This window comes from Bubalus kerabau, chromosome 11 (genome assembly GCF_029407905.1).
Source record: "Bubalus kerabau isolate K-KA32 ecotype Philippines breed swamp buffalo chromosome 11, PCC_UOA_SB_1v2, whole genome shotgun sequence".
Lineage (NCBI taxonomy): Eukaryota > Metazoa > Chordata > Mammalia > Artiodactyla > Bovidae > Bubalus > Bubalus kerabau.
The window spans coordinates 28969193-28988399 of NC_073634.1; the positions used below are offsets into that span (position 1 = coordinate 28969193).

Sequence of the window (19207 nt, forward strand, 5' to 3'; positions counted from 1 at the left end):
ATGAAATATTTGGGGCAAGGCAAGGAATGCACCCATGAGTTTAGAGCATATAAAACATCAGTACTTTCATTTCAGTCCCCAAAGCCCAGCTCCATTTGCAGAATGATCTGTTGGATCTCCATGGGTTAAATATGCGATATGTTAAAACTCATACTTAGTTCCTTAGGAGTGCTGGTCAGAAGATAGGATTTCCACCCCACTCCCACCTGTTTCTTCAGCAGCATTTTGAGGCATCTAGATAAATGAATGTCTTTTTCTTTGCAGTTTCAAGTATATCCTGTTCAGATCAACAATTCCAAATGTAAATTTTTGAGACAGACATTTCTTGAATACTTTTAATAATTGATCAAGAAGATAAGCTAGTATTTTTGGTTGACTTGAGCTGAGTAAATAAATATTAGGGGCTTTGGTGAATACTTGCTTACCCTGTAATTTTAAAAACTTTTATTTATAATTCTGTAAATGACAAGATTTTTTAAATTTATCTTGTTCCTGAAGAATTTTTGTTCTTTCCCCAAGAACCTTAACATTATATTTCAGAATTCTTTGGTATAACTTCAGTTATTCCAATCTTTTTAAACTCAGAAGGTGGAAAAATTGCTTTTCAGTGACTAAATCATGAAAAAATTCCTGGAATCTTCTTGTTTCCAGTCTCATGCAGTCCTTCATTAAGTTTCCTTTTTGAGTAAAAAATTCATGGCCATAGTCCAAAGTTAATGTGTGTCCAAAAGGATAAGAGGACCAAAGAGTGATTTATAATTAAATTCTAAACTCAGAGCTGCAGAAGCTTAAAACAGAAAGCTTTAGTCCATTTGGTTTGATTGCACTAATTGAAAATTTTCAGTCTGTAGACATGGTTGTCTTCAAAAAATACCCAATGTGAAAAACATTATGAGTCTCCATTTTCTGCTTCCCTTCTAGATTTGTGACATTATCTCCAAATGGGAACAGGCTTCTAAAGAACAGCAGCCTGGAAAATGGGAAGGTACGAGAACTGTTCGTCTCACTTATAAAAACAGGTGTGTAATACCGTCGCCAAGTGCCAAAGTAAGAGTATACACTTACTTTCAAATCATGCACCTAAAATTTAGTTTCCTGTCTAATAGCCTTAAAAGTTATATTTATTTATATGTTTTCCTAAAATGGTAGCTCTTTCTGTAGGAAGAAACTGTCACCTAAAATTTTGTCTCTAATTGTATTCTTTAAATATCATGAATAATTATATTTTATAAAAATATGTATTTGGACAAAGATTAGAAGAAAACTATAAGGAAAAAAGTTGTTGCTCTCTTAGGGTAGTTGATACAGTTTTTCACTTTCAAAATTTCCTTTAACACTAATATTACATTTTTTCCATAAGACTGAATATTCAAATATCCTACTGCAGATCTGTAATAAGAGTTGTTTGTTTACCCAAGTCTTTTAGAAGTGGTATGTTCATATTCATTCATTCTTATTCTTTCATATTCTTTCTTCCTCTGTATTTATTGAGCTTCATCTATAAGCAGTTAGCTGGATGCTTTTGATGAAATGATAATAAACACACACACACTCCCTGATCTTTGGGAATTTACAGGCTAGTGAGGAAGATGGTTGCTAATTTTTCTCTGAAAGAAAAGCACATGGCTGTGTGAGAGCACTTAACAAGAATCCTGTCCTAGACTGGAGACTTTGGGAGGCTTCTTTGAGGAAATGATGCTTAGGTCAAGGTCAGAAGGAGGCTGAGAGTGAAAGCATTGAAACGGGTGGAAAAGGATGTACAAAGCCTGTGGAGGGAGGCTGAGCAGTGTTTCAGGAACTGGGAAAGAGCTGGTAGGACTGGAGCACGTACTTTCTCAACAAATAAAACTTACTTTAGTATTTCTTTATTTATTTTTGGCTGTGCCAGTTCTTTGTTGCTCTGCAAGGACTTTCTCTAGTTGCGGCAAGCAGGGGCCACTCTCTAGTTGCGATACACGGGTTTCTCATTGTGATGGCTTCTCTTGCTGCAGAGCACAGGCTCTAGAGCACATGGGCTCAGTAGTTGTGGTGCATGGGCTTAGTTGCCTCTCGACATGTGGGATCTTCCCAGACCAGTGTTCACACCTGTGTGTCCGGCATTGGCAGGTGGATTCTTAACCACTGGACCACCAGAGAAGCCCACAACAGGTACAGTTTTAATAGACTTTAGCATATGGTCAGAAACTAGGGTTTTCTTTATTCTTTTTTTTTTAAAGAAACTTATTTTCTTCCATGTGTGAGCAGAAGGTGGTATTTAACAAACAGTGTTCACTGACCAGGTCATATTAACTGTACAACAACAACAAAAATAAAAAATGTATTTTGCTTCTTTTATTTGACTCTTATACTTCATAAAATAAGGGATCTAAGATATCAGAGTAAGAGCCTGGTACAATTATTGCTGTAGTCTTGACTTTAAAATTTTTAGAGGCCTACTTTTGGAATATGTTCCTAGCTCTGATATTGGGATGTAAGAACTAAAGGTACTATATAACAGAAAGAATGTAACAGCCTTTGATCCAGTTCAGGATTGCTTTTTCTGATCATTGATCCCAGAGAAATACCCACATAAGTGGGCAAGAGTATTCCAGTAATTTTTAAAACAGTGAAAAATACATATGTTAAGGGACACATGTTTATTAGTAGGAGAATGGTTAAATAAATATTGTGCATTCATACTGTGGATTCCTCTCATACACTCAGCCACTAAAAGGCCACCACTGTTTGAACAGACTCCTTTGAGAATAAAAGGTCCAGGTGGTGGTAGTAATAAAGAACCCGCCTGCCAATGCAGGAGACCTAAGAGATACAGGTTCAATCCTTGGGTCGGGAAGATCCCCTGGAGAAGGGAATGGCAACCCACTCCAGTATTCTTGCCTAGACAACCCCATGGACAGAGGAGCCTGGCTGGCTAAGGTCCATAGGGTCGCAAAGAGTTGGGCATCACTGAAGCGACTTTGCACACGAGCCACTAGAGCCTCTCTGTTCAGGGATTCATGAGCTGAGTGATTCACAAGAGTTCTGGGTAATGAGACAGTGACTGTTGAGCTTTGGTATCTAAGGTTTTAAAATCCCGTACTCCTAGAGATATGCAGGATTACTTAGGTAGTAGAAATCGAACAGGCTCTAGTCCTGGAGGAACCTGTTCCCACTCTGGCCCTTTGGTGACTGGCACGAAACAACAGCTGGAAGTTATGGACCTTCTAGATGGTTGTTTTAGTTCTGTGGTCGCTGGGAGCAGTGATTCTCAAAGTGTGGGTCCCGGATCTGCAGCTTCAGTATCACATGGAAACACATCGAAATGCCCATTATTTGATCTCACTGCAGACCTATTGAATTAGAATCTCTGGGGAAAAGGCCCCGGAGTCTGTGTTTTAACAATTCTCCAGGTGATTCTTACTCATGCTAAGTTTGGAGAAGCACTGATCCAGAGGTCCATGTTGCTGCCTGTATCTTTTGTGGAAGGAAGCCAGCTCCTGGACCTGACCTGCTTGTTTTTTTTATGTACTTAGAAGAGGTTCGGGAATTCTCATTTGGTTTTGTTGGCACTAAATGGAATTAAGTCCATGTCTAAGACTATTGCTAATAATGCATATCTTATGAATGCTGAATACATACTGATTTTGACTATGATGGCCACAGTTGGAACCAAAATGAAATGGATGAAATGGAGAAAAGTGGTCTGAAAGAGACATAAGAATAATGTGCCAGCTCTAGCAAACTCTACCAGGAAGGACAAAAGCAGTCATGAATAACACATTGCCTTGTTAACAACAACAACAACAACAAAAATTTCATGACAGTATCTTTGACATCAGAAGAAAAGCAACTCAACTATAAGGTTAAATTTTTAACAGGAATCTGAAATGGCTGGGTAGCCACAGCTATGAGTAAGTACTGTTTCTAAATGTGATCATGCTTTGCATATGTGTATAAATAGCTTAGGAAATGAGCCCTAATGCCCAGTGACACAGTTGGGAGGGGAACTGGCTGTGACCTACCACACAGCTACAGACTTGATTCCTCATCTGTCAAGCAGCACAGTGATAAGCAAAACTAAAGCACCACCTCTCTTTATCATGGAATTTTTATTTATGTTTAGTAATTTATAGAATTTTAATTATTTAGATTAGAGGTTAAAGATCTAATTAATAGGTTTTGAACTTGTTCTCATTTGGAAAACTCTGGTAATAAAGCTATTTGGTAATGTTTAAATTCTATTCATATTTATTAATAAAACACTTATTTAATTTGGTTTCTTACTGTCTATTTGAAATTCTAAAATCAAGGCATGTTTTTAACAAAACTAAGCTGGCAAGGGTCTTTCCCTACAGAGAACAGCTCTTCTTTCTCCCCTCTTTGAAACAAAAGTTTATTATCAATAATTCTGTGTTGTTATTATTTTCTGGAGCATAGTTTAAGGTGCCCATCTCTGCCACCTTTAGTGCACTGTGAGAGCGTGTATATTGAATCCTAAACCAAGAAGCCTCTTGACAGGTCATCTAGTTTATCCCATTTCTTCCAGCTGTGTTCACACCAAAAAAAAAAAAAAAAAAAGCTTCCTGTTTGAAGAGACTCTTGTGAGTCTAAAGACCTCTAGAGAAGAATCATCATCATAGTAGTAGTAATAATAATGACCACCAATATTTATTGAGCACTTAAGCATATACCAGGCCCTGTGCTGAGCTCTTTATGTGCATCATCTCATTTAATCCTAACAGCACCTCTCAGTATTATCATCCTCTCCATCTTATGTTTCAGAGGAAACTGAAGCTTTAGAGAGTTATACCATTTACCCAAGGCTACAGAAGGGTTTTTCAAGGTTTTTCTGGCAAATAATTTCCATATTTTTCAATTCTCACCACCATTCATTTATCCATTCATGCCATAAACATCTGTCCAGTGTCTGCCAGTACCAGGTCTTATTGAAGCCCTAGAGATTCAAAGGTGAATGGATGTTTCCTGCCTTCTGGAGTCTTAGAGCTCATGTAAGACATGAATTCTTAGTAATGTGACTAATGCCATGGCAGTCACACTCTAGCGGAGCAGTGAAGAACATGGCCTCTGTAGAGAAACTGCTGGATTGGCATCCTGGCTCCCCCACTCGCTCTGTGGCCATGAGCAAGTCACTCACCGTCTCTGGGCCTCAGGCCCCCTAGACATGAAATGGAGATGAAAACAGTACCTGCTTAGGGTCACCTGAAGGACTAAATGTTAGCAGATGTAAAGCAGTTGGATCAGGGCCTGCTTACACAGTAGATGCCCCAATGATATTTGCTCTTACTGTGAATATAACATGTTTGTGTGCAAGATGTTATGGGAGCAGAGAGGAAGGCTTCGCAGAATGATGACTTCTGAGCACAGGAGCGGCTGTAGAGGCCGGAGGAGAACAGGGAAGGCGGGACCGGTCACAATTGCAGGTTTTGTAGTGTTATCAGCAGGCCATGGTGGACAGAGGAGTGAAGGAAGGTGAAGGGGGAGTGAAGGCAAGCTGCTTTCTCAATAGGTTTACGTGGTGATGAGAAAGGCAATAGGAAATACCTGCTCTGAGGACTGAAATCTGGAGCTGGCTGGAGGCTAGCTAAAGGGTTACCCAGCAGTACCGGGAGAGCTCTGCCCCATTTGGAGTGGTGTGTGTTTGCTGATACTGGTCCACACAGTGATGTGGTTCCCATTACACGGTATTGTTTCCTCGATGTCAAGTGAGGGCATTTGGGAATGCCCCTGCTGGGCAACGTGTGCCCTCCTGCTGTGACAGAAGCCCCACTTCTCTGCTTCCGACCCCCTCAGGGTTGGGGAGCAGTTGGAAGCTAGTCATATTGGGACAGACTTAGATCGTGGTCCCTGAGGCCTTTCCTATTCAAGATCTGTGGATTTGATTTTCTGACTTCTTTATCATTTTGGGGACTCGTTAGTTCCTCTCCACATTCTCTCCAAATCCCTGTATAGTTGTTGGAGCCCAAACTGTTCCATTAGGCGCTTGAGCCTATGATTCCTACAAGTTGTGTTCCTATATGTGTGTCTGGAATTGTTTTTCTCTTCTGTGCCCATAGTGCTTCATCTTCCCTTCCCAGGTGCTGTCTTACTGGCATGCCAGAAATGATAGAAGATGCACTTTAGCTCTTCTTGTCTGTAGCCATTTGAACATTTGGTTCTTTTCTCCCTCCTATTGTATTACCAATTCAGACTTTTACCAAGAACCTTCCAGTGGCTCAGTTCAGTTCAGTTCACTTGCTCAGTCGTGTCTGACTCTTTGCAACCCCATGAATTTCAGCACGCTAGGCCTCCCTGTCCATCACCAACTCCCAGAGTTTACCCAAACTCATGTCCATCGAGTCAGTGATGCCATCCAGCCATCTCATCCTCTGTTGTCCCCTTCTCCTCCTGCCCCCAATCCCTCCCAGCATCAGAGTCTTTTCCAATGAGTCAACTCTTCGCATGAGGTGGCCAGAGTACTGGAGTTTCAGCTTCAGCATCAGTTCTTCCAATGAATACCCAGGACTAATCTCCTTTAGGATGGATTGGTTGGATCTCCTTGCAGTCCGAGGGACTCTCAAGAGTCTTCTCCAACACCACAGTTCAAAAGCATCAATTCTTCGTCACTCAGCTTTCTTCACAGTCCAGCTCACATCAATACATGACCACTGAGAAAACCATAGCCTTGACTAGATGGACCTTTGTTGGCAAAGTAATGTCTCTGCTTTTTAATATACCATCTAGGTTGGTCATAACTTTCCTTCCAAGGAGTAAGCGTCTTTTAATTTCATGGCTGCAGTCACCACCTGCAGTGATTTTGGAGCCCCCCAAAATAAAGTCTGACACTGTTTCCACTGTTTCCCCATCTATTTCCCATGAAGTGATGGGACCAGATGCCACCATGATCTTAGTTTTCTGAATGTTGAGCTTTAAGCCAACTTTTTCACTCTCCTCTTTCACTTTCATCAAGAGGCTTTTTTAGTTCCTCTTCACTTTCTGCCATAAGGGTGGTGTCATCTGCATATCTGAGGTTATTGATATTTCTCCCAGCAATCTCGATTCCAGCTTGTGCTTCTTCCAGCCCAGCATTTCTCATGATGTACTCTGCATATAAGTTAAATAAGCAGGGTGACAATAAACAGCCTTGACATACTCCTTTTCCTATTTGGAACCAGTCTGTTGTTCCATGTCCAGTTCTAACTGTTGCTTCCTGACCTGCATATAGGTTTCTCAAAAGGCAGGTCAGGTGGTCTGGTATTCCCATATCTTTCAGAATTTTCCACAGTTTATTGTGATCCACACAGTCAAAGGCTTTGGCATAGTCAATCAAGCAGAAATAGATGCTTTTCTGGAACTCTCTTGCTTTTTCCATGATCCAGCGGATGTTGGCAATTTGATCTCTGGTTCCTCTGCCTTTTCTAAAACCAGCTTGAACATCAGGAAGTTCACGGTTCACGTCTTGCTGAAGCCTGGCTTGGAGAATTTTGAGCATTACTTTACTAGCATGTGAGATGAGTGCAATTGTGCGGTAGTTTGAGCATTCTTTGGCATTGTCTTTCTCTGAGATTGGAATGAAAACTGCCCTTTTCCAGTCCTGTGGCCCCTGCTGAGTTTTCCAAATTTGCTGGCATATTAAGTGCGGCACTTTCATAGCATCATCCTTCAGGATTTGAAATAGCTCAAGTGGAATTCCATCACCTCCACTAGCTTTGTTCCTAGTGATGCTTTCTAAGGCCCACTTGACTTCACATTCGAGGATGTCTGGCTCTAGGTCAGTGATCACACCATCGTGATTATCTTGGTCATGATCTTTTTTGTACAATTCTTCTATGTATTCTTGCCACCTCTTAATATCTTCTGCTTCTGTTAGGTCCATACCATTTCTGTCCTTTATTGAGCCCATCTTTGCATGAAATGTTCCCTTGGTATCTCTAATTTTCTTAAAGAGATCTCTAGTCTTTCCCATTCTGTTGTTTTCCTCTATTTCTTTACATTGATTGCTGAGGAAGGCCTTTTTATCTCTCCTTGCTATTCTTTGCAACTCTGCATTCAGATGCTTATATCTTTCATTTTCTCCTTTGCTTTTTGCTTCTCTTCACAGCTATTTGTAAGGCCTCCTCAAACAGCCATTTTGCTTTTTTGCATTTCTTTTCCATGGGGATGGTCTTGATCCCTGTCTCCTGTACAATGTCACAAACCTCCATCCATAGTTCATCAGTCACTCTATCAGATCTAGTCCCTGAAATCTATTTCTTATTTCCACTGTATAATCATAAAGGATTTGATTTAGGTCATACCTGAATAGTCTAGTGGTTTTCCCTACTTTCTTCAATTTAAGTCTGAATTTGGCAATAAGGAGTTCACAATCTGAGCCGCAGTCAGGTCCTGATTTTGTTTTTGCTGACTGTATAGAGCTTCCAGTGGCTACACTTAGCTAAATAAACCCTAGTGCATGATAGTGATGAGTAAGACATAGTTCTTAACTTCAAGTGAAGGAAATATGCTAAGTACAAAAATGTTCACATGTCAGAAAAGGAGGGCTTTCATCTTAAATTTTATTCTTTTTGTTCTTTATCGCTTTGCCGACATGATTTGAATTTAGAATCTATTTCTGTTACGCAGCCTTGTTCTTCTACAGTTAACAGTTTGCCAGCATGCAGACACAGATAATTATTTTTTTCAAGAAAGCACTCTGCATGATGGCCCAGGCCAGTGATTCTGAAGCTGGCGTGAACAGAAAGAATTACCAGAATGGTGGGGAAGAAGTGCTTTTCAAAGTACACCCCCCATGCTTCCCCTGAGATTCTGACCTGCTCCCCTCTCATTTCTTGCTGTTTGAGATAATTACCATGAGAAATTTTGTAACTGATGATAGTGTGTCCTCCCCTTAAGTGGATGGAGGAAAAAAGGCTGGAAATCCAGTTATAGTTAATTGAGCACACGCCCGACAGCTGTCGGATGTAAACCTCTCTCTTCCTGCCGCGGTGTTGTCGTGACAGTGTTCAGGCGTGTCACTGTGCTGCTTACCGCCGCGCTGTCGCAGCACCTAGTGTTCACAGGGCTCTCTGCCTGCTCTGTAGCCTAGAGCCAGACCCTTAGAAACCTCATGTAAAGAAATGGCACAGGACTTCCCTAGTGGTCCAGTGGGTAAGACTCTTCCTTGCAATACAGAGGACACGGGTTCAATCCCTGGTTGGGGAACTAGGATCCCCCATGCCGCAGGGCAGCTAAGCTGTTGCACTGCAACTACTGGGGCCCTCGCACCGCAACTAGAGAGACTCCACGTGCCGCAAGAAAGATCTGCATGGTGCAAAGAAGATTCGGCATGATGCATCGAAGATCCGACACAGCCAAATAAATAAATTTAATTTAAAAGAACAAAGAGACAGTACAGCGATTAAATACAGAGGGTCACTGAATCGATGAAGACCTAGGCGAACAAAAGCCAGATCATATTTCAACAAGGAATAATGATAGCCTGTAAACTATTTGAGATCCTAGGGCTGTTTATCAGAATGTGGCCAAAAAAAAAAAAAGTCAAAACCTTTAAATGTGCAATTACTTTTAGATAGATATACTATCTTTTAGATTCCTGGAGAAAACTGCCCCCGTTTGACCATTTGATATTGATTTTTTTTTCAGTTTTATTTATTTATTTTCTTTACAATATTGTATTGGTTTTGCCATACCACCCTGAATGTGCCTGGTCTCATCTGACATTGATTTTTAATTGAAACCTTCATTTCCTATTCCCTGTTATGTCCATGGTGTGTAGGAAAGATCATGAGTGTTCTTAAAATTGGGTTTATACAGCCCACTGGTATCAGGTCCTTCCTCAGTAGCAGCTAAGGTATTTCAGGGCATAAAAATAGCACAGAAACACCCCTCAAGCTCAGCTTCAGAGCAGTTTTTCTCAGTTTGCTGGTAAATGTTATAAAGAATAGAAATAGAGGTCATCAACAGATCGTAATGATCTAAGTTTGTATCACTGAGAGAACTATTGTTAGAACAACCCCGTATCAGTCCTCTGGATTTCTCTTTACCTTCTTCTTTTGTAAGTATATCATTTAATCAAAAATGTCCTCTTTTTTTACAGATTATATTTCTCAATGCAAGTTCGAGGAGAGACTGATAGAGAAAAGTTGCTGTTAATGTATCAGACAAATGACCAAATAGTAAATGGACTTTTTCCTCTGAACAGGGACCTGGCATTAGAAATGGCAGCTCTTTTAGCTCAGGTAACTTCCATGCTATGTAGAGCAATATTTTGTAAAGATAAAATACTAACCTCCTCACTGAATTAAACATACTAGAACAATATACCTTTCGTAATTCTTTAAATTCAATTTGCTGTGATTAACACCTTAAGTATCACAGGCATTATGATTACAGTTTGACTCCCATTGCTGACAATTGCAGTGATGTAGAATGAGACAATGGACCATAAAGAAAAGCTAGTTTCTTCATTGCCTTGGAAGTATCCCACTAGGTTTTGCATTTAATAAAGGATTTTCAGTGTTGGGCTATGGGGTTGTGGATGCCTTGCTGAAAATGTTCAGTAACCCAGTAAGATCATTCTTTTAAAAAGCTAAAACATTTTCTTCTATTGATATTTGCCTGTTATATCAATTAAGATTAAATTAAGATGACTATAAACTGCACATGCAAATTAATAGTGACAATCAAAAAAGAAATATTCGTATTATTTGTCCCTCACATAGAAAGTGTTGGGGCCCAGGGCAGTCTGCCCCCAAATACGCCTCAGTGGCATGTTGATTGTTTTGAAATAAAGTTACTTTAGAAACAACTGGTAGGAAAAAAAATGATATATACTTAAAAAACACTCTAACCTCCCTCTTTTGCCCTAAAATAGCTGAAAATAAATCTCCCATGTGAAGGTGTCCTCCCTCTAGGAGGAGGATAGGAAGTGTCCTTGTCAGCAGTTAGGGAATTCAAGGCTAAGAAAGCTCTATAAACAGTTACTACTTCACTAGTCTTCTGCCCCAAACACAAGCCTTTTTGTTTTGTTAGATCTTGGTAAATAATTGTTTCTTTGTCTAAAAATGATAATAAATAGCTTGCTTTGGTCATTTCAGGGGTTTTGTATCTATAAGCGGGCTTCCCTGGTGGCTCAGTGGGTAAAGAACCTGCCTGCCAATGCAGGAGATGTAAGAGACATGGGTTCGATCCCTGTGTTGGGAAGATCCTCTAGAAGAGGACATAGCAACCGACTCCAGTATTCTTCCCTGGGGAATCTCATAGACAGAGGAGCCAAGGGAGCTACTGTCCATAGGGTCACAAAGAGTCAGATATGACTAAAATGACTTTGCATGCCTACAGCATATCTATGAGACCTCTGTGCATTCAATTGGTTAATTTCTCCTGATAATCTGTCTGGTGTCAGTTTAATTATTAGACCAAGTTAAAGTTCTCTAGATGGGTAGTGGGGAGAAATCTTCCCCTTCCCAGCAGGAGATAGGCATTCTGGTGTGTCTGCAGTCAAGAGGGATGTGTGCTTTGTCCTCTCCTCCATTCTGCCATCATTTTCATGGTCCTGGGGATCTGCCAGAGCTCCAGCCATTACATCAGTGTTCCAGGCATCAGAATGGAGGAAGAACTAAAGAAGAGCATGCCTTCCTGCTTTTGAGAATCTTCCTAGCATTTATATAGAACGTTTCCATTTATGTTTCTTTGGTCAAACTTAAGTCACCTGATCTTGCCAACCTACAAGAGAGACTAGAAAATGTGGTCTCAGCTGGGCAGCAATGATTAAAAAATTCAAAGCTTTTATTACTCAGAAAGATAAGAGAATGGTCATGAAAGGCAATGCGCAGTCTCTACTCCACCTGGGTCTCTGCACATTTTAATTAAGGGAAAATGTAGTGTTGTTGGCTTAGATTCCCCAGGGTTTTCGGCCTTCTCACTCCTACCATCTCAGGACATGTTAGTCATTCTCTTCATCTCATCTACCACCTATGCCCGTGATTCTCAAATCTTTTCTTTCAGCTCATATTGCTTTCATGGGCTCCTTAAGTTCAGCATACCAGGAGCTAATCATCTTCCTTTTTCTTTCTTCACATTCGCATCTTTACCATGACACTGCCTCTGTTCGATCTGCCAGTTCAGTTCAGTTCAGTCATGTCCAACTCTTTGCAACCCCATGTACTACAGCATGCCAGGCTTCCCTGTCCATCATCAACTCCCTGAACTTGCTTAAACTCATGTCCATCGAGTTGGTGATGCCATCCAACCATCTCATCCTCTGTCACCCCCATCTCCTCCTGCCTTCAGTCTTTCCCAGCATCAGGGTCTTTTCCAGTGAGTCAGTTCTTCACATCAGGTGGCCAAAGTATTGGAGTTTCAGCTTCAACATCAGTCCTTCCAATGAATATTTAGGACTGATTTCCTTTAGGATGGACTGGTTGGATCTCCTTGCAGTCCAAGGGACTCTCAGGAGTCTTCGCCAACACCACAGTTCAAAAGCATCAATTCTTTGGTGTTCAGCTTTCTTTATAGTCCAACTCTCACAGCTATACATGACTACTGGAAAAACCATAGCTTTGACTAGATGGACTTTTGTCCGCAAAGTAATGTCTCAACTTTTTGATATGCTGTCTAGCTTGGTCATAACTTTTCTTCCAAAGAGCAAGCGTCTTTTAATTTCATGACTACAGTCACCATCTGCAGTGATTTTGGAGCCCAGAAAAAGTGTCTCACTGTTTCCACTGTTTCCCCATCTGTTTGCCATGAAGTGATGGTACTGGATGCCATGATCTTAGTTTTCTGAATGTTGAGTTTTAAGCCAACTTTTTCACTCTGCTCCTTCACTTTCATCAAGACGCTCTTTAGTTATTCTTTGCTTTCTGCCATAAGGGTGATGTCATCTGTGTATCTGAGGTTATTGATATTTCTCCTGGCAATCTTGATTCCAGCTTGTGCTTTATCCAGCCTGGCATTTCACATGATGTACTCTGCATATACGTTAAATAAGCAGGGTGACAGTATACAACCTTGACACACTCCTTTCCCGATTTGGAACCAGTGTGTTGTTCCTTGTCCAGTTCTAACTATTGCTTCTTGACCTACATACAGATTTCTCAGGATGCAGGTGAGGTGGTCTGGTATTCCCATCTCTTTAAGAATTTTCCACAATGTGCCAAGCAAGCTTCAAATCCAGGAATCACCTCTGCCTCTGCCCTCCCTCTCCCTTCCCCCCAGTCTCCGGGACCCTGTCCCCTCCTCTCCATGCTGACTGCCATTGCTGTGGTTCAGACCATCGTCATATCCTGCCTACTCTTCTGCATCAGGCTTCTAACTAATGTATTTTTCTCTGGTCTGGTCCCCCACATTCTTTTATTCTCCAAGCAGAATCTAGAGAGATAGTTCCAGTTGCCTGTTGCTGCGTAATAAATGACTCCAAGACTTGGCCCCAGATAACAGTTAGGGCAGGCATATGTAATGGCAGCTTATCTCTGCTTCATATGGGATCAGTAGGCATAACTTGTAGACTGGTTGTGACTCTGTAGCTTAGGGCTGGAATCATCTGAAAGGTTCGTTCACTCGCACATCTGGTGGCTGATGCCGGCTGTTATTTGGAACTTACGTCAGTTGGAACGCCTGCTTGTCCCCTCTTCCAGTGTCTGCTTGTGCTTCCTCACAGAATGGTGGTAGGGTGACAAGAGCAATGTCCCAGAAGAGACAGTATGTGGAAGCTTCCATTTTCCTAAGTTGGGCCTAGAAACTGTGCCATGGTGGTTTGTCAGGCAGCACTGATAATACAGGAACTGGAATGGAGATACAGAAAAAAATGTGAATCACTGTGTCATTCCCTTGTTTACATGGAAGGACTGTCATGATCTGAACTCTTCTTGCCTCGCCAACCTCATCTGTTAGTACTCTCTACCTTGAACTTTATGGTCCTGAGTTGTATATGATTCACTTATTCTTTCCTCTTATGCTTTACTTGTTTGTCTCCTCTGTTTAGACATCTCTACTCCCATGCCTCTACCTGTTAACTCCAGCTGATCCTTTCATTTTTATCTTAGGTGTCACTCATACCAGAAACCCTTCTTGAATTCTTCCTGGATGGGTGAAATGTTCCTCTTAAGGTTTTGGTAATGCCTTGCACGTATCTATTACTGTTCTGACCCCAGTGGGCTTCCTGAAAGCAAGGGCTGTCCTGATTCATCTTTGTGTCTAGCACAGTGCTTTACACACAGTCCATTCTCCATCATGTTCTTGGATGCATGAATAGTTGATAATTTAGTTTACTTTCATAGTAACTCTATGATCTTCAGACTCTAAAGTGTTCATACTGCACTAAGTATTCCCTTTTTGCAGTGATAAAAAGCTGAGGAAAGAACTAAGTCACATGTTGTCTTGGTGATAGGATTAAGAGTAATTTCTTATCATGTGCTGAGCTTTTATTATCTAGGCTTTGATTATCTGCTTATCTAGGCTTTGATTCTCTAACATCACAGATGCTCTGTTAAAATCACTCTCATTTTTGCCAAAATTTAAGTTTGTTTTCTTAACTTTTAATTTTGTGGAGAAAAAAAAATTATCTCGAGGAAAAATTATCACATTCTTTGGAGATACGTACTTCTAATGTTTTAGGTGAATTTTTAAAAGGAGTAGAAAGGTAAAACAATACATCTAGAAAATTCTGAGTGTTTTACTAACTAAAAAGTATAATTTCTCCATCTACAAAAGGAAAAGTAAATAATACCTCTGATCACTTCCTCAGAGTCGTTTTTGCAGAGATAAATGAAATACACTAAGGAAATCTGAGCTCTGTAGAAGATTCTGCTGTAATTTGACAAGAGAAGACTCTATACATGGACATCACCAGATGGTCAACACCAAAATCAGATTGATTATGTTCTTTGCAGCCAAAGGTGGAGACGCTCTATACAGTCAGCAAAAACAAGACCAGGAGCTGACTGTGGCTCAGACCATGAACTCCTTATTGCCAAATTCAGACTTATATTGAAGAAAGTAGGGAAAACCACTAGACCATTCAGGTATGACCTAAATCAAATCCCTTATGATTATACAGTGGAAGTGAGAAATAGATTTAAGGGCCTAGATCTGATCGATAGAGTGCCTGATGAACTATGGACTGAGGTTCGTGACATTGTACAGGAGACAGGGATCAAGACCATCCCCATGGAAAAGAAATGCAAAAAAGCAAAATGGCTGTCTGGGGAGGCCTTACAAATAGCTGTGAAAAGAAGAGAAGCGAAAAGCAAAGGAGAAAAGGAAAGATATAAGCATCTGAATGCAGAGTTCCAGAGAATAGCAAGAAGAGATAAGAAAGCCTTCTTTAGCGATCAATGCAAAGAAATAGAGGAAAACAACAGAATGGGAAAGACTAGGAATCTCTTCAAGAAAATCAGAGATACCAAGGGAACATTTCATGCAAAGATGGGCTCGATAAAGGACAGAAATGGTTTGGACCTAACAGAAGCAGAAGATATTAAGAAGAGATGGCAAGAATACACAGAAGAACTGTACAAAAAAGATCTTCATGACCCAGATAATCAGGATGGTGTGATCACTGACCTAGAGCCAGACATCCTGGGATGTGAAGTCACGTGGGCCTTAGAAAGCATCACTACGAACAAAGCTAGTGGAGGTGATGGAATTCCAGTTGAGCTATTCCAAATCCTGAAAGATGATGCTGTGAAAGTGCTGCACTCAATATGCCAGCAAATTTGGAAAACTCAGCAGTGGCCACAGGACTGGAAAAGGGCAGTTTTCATTCCAATCCCTAAGAAAGGCAATGCCAAAGAATGCTCAAACTACCGCACAATTGCACTCATCTCACATGCTAGTAAAGTAATGCTCAAAATTCTCCAAGCCAGGCTTCAGCAATATGTGAACCGTGAACTTCCTGATGTTCAAGCTGGTTTTAGAAAAGGCAGAGCAACCAGAGATCAAATTGCCAACATCTGCTGGATCATGGAAAAAGCAAGAGAGTTCCAGAAAAACATCTATTTCTGCTTTATTGACTATGCCAAAGCCTTTGACTGTGTGGATCACAGTAAACTGTGGAAAATTCTGAAAGAGATGGGAATACCAGAGAACCTGACCTGTCTCTTGAGAAATTTGTATGCAGGTCAGGAAGCAACAGTTAGAACTGGACGTGGAACAACAGACTGGTTCCAAATAGGAAAAGGAGTTTGTCAAGGCTGTATATTGTCACCCTGTTTATTTAACTTATATGCAGAGTACATCATGAGAAACGCTGGACTGGAAGAAACACTAGCTGGAATCAAGATTGCCGGGAGAAATATCGATAACCTCAGATATGCAGATGACACCACCCTTACGGCAGAAAGTGAAGAGGAACTCAAAAGCCTCTTGATGACAGTGAAAGTAGAGAGTGAAAAAGTTGGCTTAAAGCTCAACATTCAGAAAACAAAGATCATGGCATCCGGTCCCATCACTTCATGGGAAATAGATGGGGAAACAGTGGAAACAGTGTCAGCCTTTATTTTTCTGGGCTCCAAAATCACTACAGATGGTGACTGCAGCCATGAAATTAAAAGACGCTTACTCCTTGGAAGGAAAGTTATGAGCAACCTAGATAGCATATTAAAAAGCAGAGACATTACTTTGCCAACAAAGGTCCATCTAGTCAAGGCTATGGTTTTTCCTGTGGTCATGTATGGATGTGAGAGTTGGACTGTGAAGAAGGCCGAGCGCCAAAGACTTGATGCTTTTGAACTGTGGTATTGGAGAAGACTCTTGAGAGTCCCTTGGACTGCAAGGAGATCCAACCAGTCCATTCTGAAGGAGATCAGCCCTGGGATTTCTTTGGAAGGAATGATGCTAAAGCTGAAACTCCAGTACTTTGGCCGCCTCATGCAAAGAGTTGACTTATTGGAAAAGACTCTGATGCTGGGAGGGATTGGGGGCAAAAGGAGAAGGGGACGACAGAAGATGAGATGGCTAGATGGCATCACTGACTCAATGGACGTGAGTCTGAGTGAATTCCAGGAGTTGGTGATGGACAGGGAGGCCTGGCGTGCTGCGATTCATGGGGTCGCAAAGAGTCGGACATGACTGAGCGACTGATCAGATCTGATCTGAGGTCCTTTGTATGTGCCTCCCACCCCATCTTGCTCATTGAACCCTCTTTGGTACCATGTACAAAGAAAGCACTTAACACAGTTTATCACAAGTATATATTTATTCTTCAGTCTCCTCTACTAGACCGTAAACTCTTTGAGGACAGGAACTGTGCTCAACCTTTTTCTTTCTCATATAAATTAGCACAGTGCCTGACATACAATGAGAACTCAGTACAGGTTTGGATGAATGTTGGGTGGGAGAGTGGTTGGAGAGAGGGAAAGATGGATGGATGGATGGTTTGATGGGTTGGTAGAGGGGTGGCATCTGTATAGTCTGTTAATAGAAATAAGGATTGAACATTCTTTCATTCAGGGAAAAAAGGTAATGAAGGGCTTTGTTTCCAAAAATAACTGAACAATAGTTTGAGGGGATGCATACAGTCACATTTATGGAGAAAATCTAGGAAGTGATGAGAATGTAGTACTTGCTCCCATTATATTCAGTAGAGACCCTTAAAAAGTGCAAGTAATACTTTAAAAAGATTTTTCATAGCTTTATATCTATTTTTTATTTCTAACTTCTATTTTTGCCTTATTTTCACCAACCAAAATTGTACCTTTAAAATGAAAAATTATCTAGTGTTGTTATAGGCAATAGTAGAGTTAAGTGACCTTGAGCAAATATGGTACTGTCAGATTTTGACCTAGGATGATTAATGTAGAAATGAAACTATATCGTATCATGTTAGTCACTCAGTCGTGCCCAACTGTTTGCAACTCTATGGACTATAGCCCTTCAGGCTCCTCTGTCCAAGGGATTTCCCAGGCAAGAATACTGGAGTGAGTTGTCATTTCCTTCTGCAGGAGGTCTTCCCAACCCAGGAATCAAACCTGGGTTTCCTGCTTTGCAGGCAGATTCTTTACCAGCTGAGCCACCAGGGAAGCCCACATGGAATACTTATAGACTTGTTTCATAATTAAACTTCAAATGAAGTTTAGATTTAAATAATAATATTTTTATATGATTACAAATTCCATAATCACACAATCATGACAAATAGATTTATATGTTGTATGCTACAGTGTTTAGAAAAAAATAAAACTAATTTTCTTTCTAAAAATTCTTTTAAAATATCCTCTATTTTCTCTTTTTTGGGTTTCCAATTAGGTGGAGATTGGAGATTTTGAAAGACCTTTTTCCACTCCAGCAGGTCATGTTACTAATCAGTGCAAAGCGAATCAAACTCTAAAACAAGTCATAGAGAAATTTTATCCTAAAAGGTATAGAGATGACTCTTCTGAAGAACAGCTAAGGTAAAGAACTATTTACAGGGCAGATATGCACTAGTTTTTCAGTGATATTTTTCTGTACAAATTTTAAAGATGAAAAAAATTATATGTAACAATATGCTCAAGATTTTTAAAATACTGTTGAATACCAAGAGGTTATAATTGTTTTTATTTGAGATGTGTCTGGAAACTTTAATAGCTAGATTTAAACTTTTTCAATAAGAAAAAAATCTGCCTTAAGATCTTTCTATTTAATCTTATTCATTCTTCTCCAAATTAATGTTGCTAATAAATAAAAGGAAAAAATTGGCTAATAGGTTTAATTTTATGATATGTTTACCAAAATTTTTTTTACCTCTTAGGGTATTCCATTATAAACAAATTGGAATAAAAATAAAGTATCTTCTTACACAAAGTTTTTTAATAAAAATTTTTAATTCTACTCTATTAATTCGGAGTTTTGATTTTTGAAAACTATTTATAAAGAAAAGGCGTAGATTCAAAAATAGAGGCAAATCCAATTCACCATGACGTTTTTTAAAATAGAAGCATTTGTGATTAGTTTGTTGTCTCTGTAGAATAAGTGGTTGCCTTCATGATTTAAGAGGTTTCCCCTGTACCCAGCATCTCTCCGAGCCAGGATTGGTAGCACCTAAATTCCACCATTGGGGATTCATTCTTCAGTCTCCAATTCTTGTACTTCTTTAAAAGTGAAAGTAATTCCCATGAGAGTCTAGGCTAATTATGCAAAGGTTTGGTGTTAGCTTATCAGATTTTAAATTTTTACCTGAAGGGAGTGGGGAGCAGGGAACCCAGGTCATACCGAGAGCACTAACAAATAGGGGGATTTGGTGAAAGGAATG

At 40.3% G+C, this 19207-nt stretch overlaps 1 protein-coding gene across 5 annotated transcripts in view; it reads left to right on the top strand.

The window, feature by feature from the left end:
- The window catches only part of PLEKHH2 (pleckstrin homology, MyTH4 and FERM domain containing H2), a 104396-nt gene that overhangs the window by 77565 nt on the left and 7624 nt on the right, over positions 1 to 19207 (top strand). For 3 of the 5 annotated variants that reach the window (XM_055539947.1, XM_055539945.1, XM_055539946.1), the window contains 3 exons: positions 922 to 1019; positions 10073 to 10214; positions 18223 to 18368. In XM_055539947.1, coding sequence (XP_055395922.1) covers positions 922 to 1019; positions 10073 to 10214; positions 18223 to 18368 — 386 coding nt within the window. Of the gene's footprint in view, positions 1 to 921; positions 1020 to 10072; positions 10215 to 18222; positions 18369 to 19207 lie in introns of those variants that run through there. The other 2 variants (XR_008700237.1, XR_008700236.1) reach the window with 2 other exon arrangements.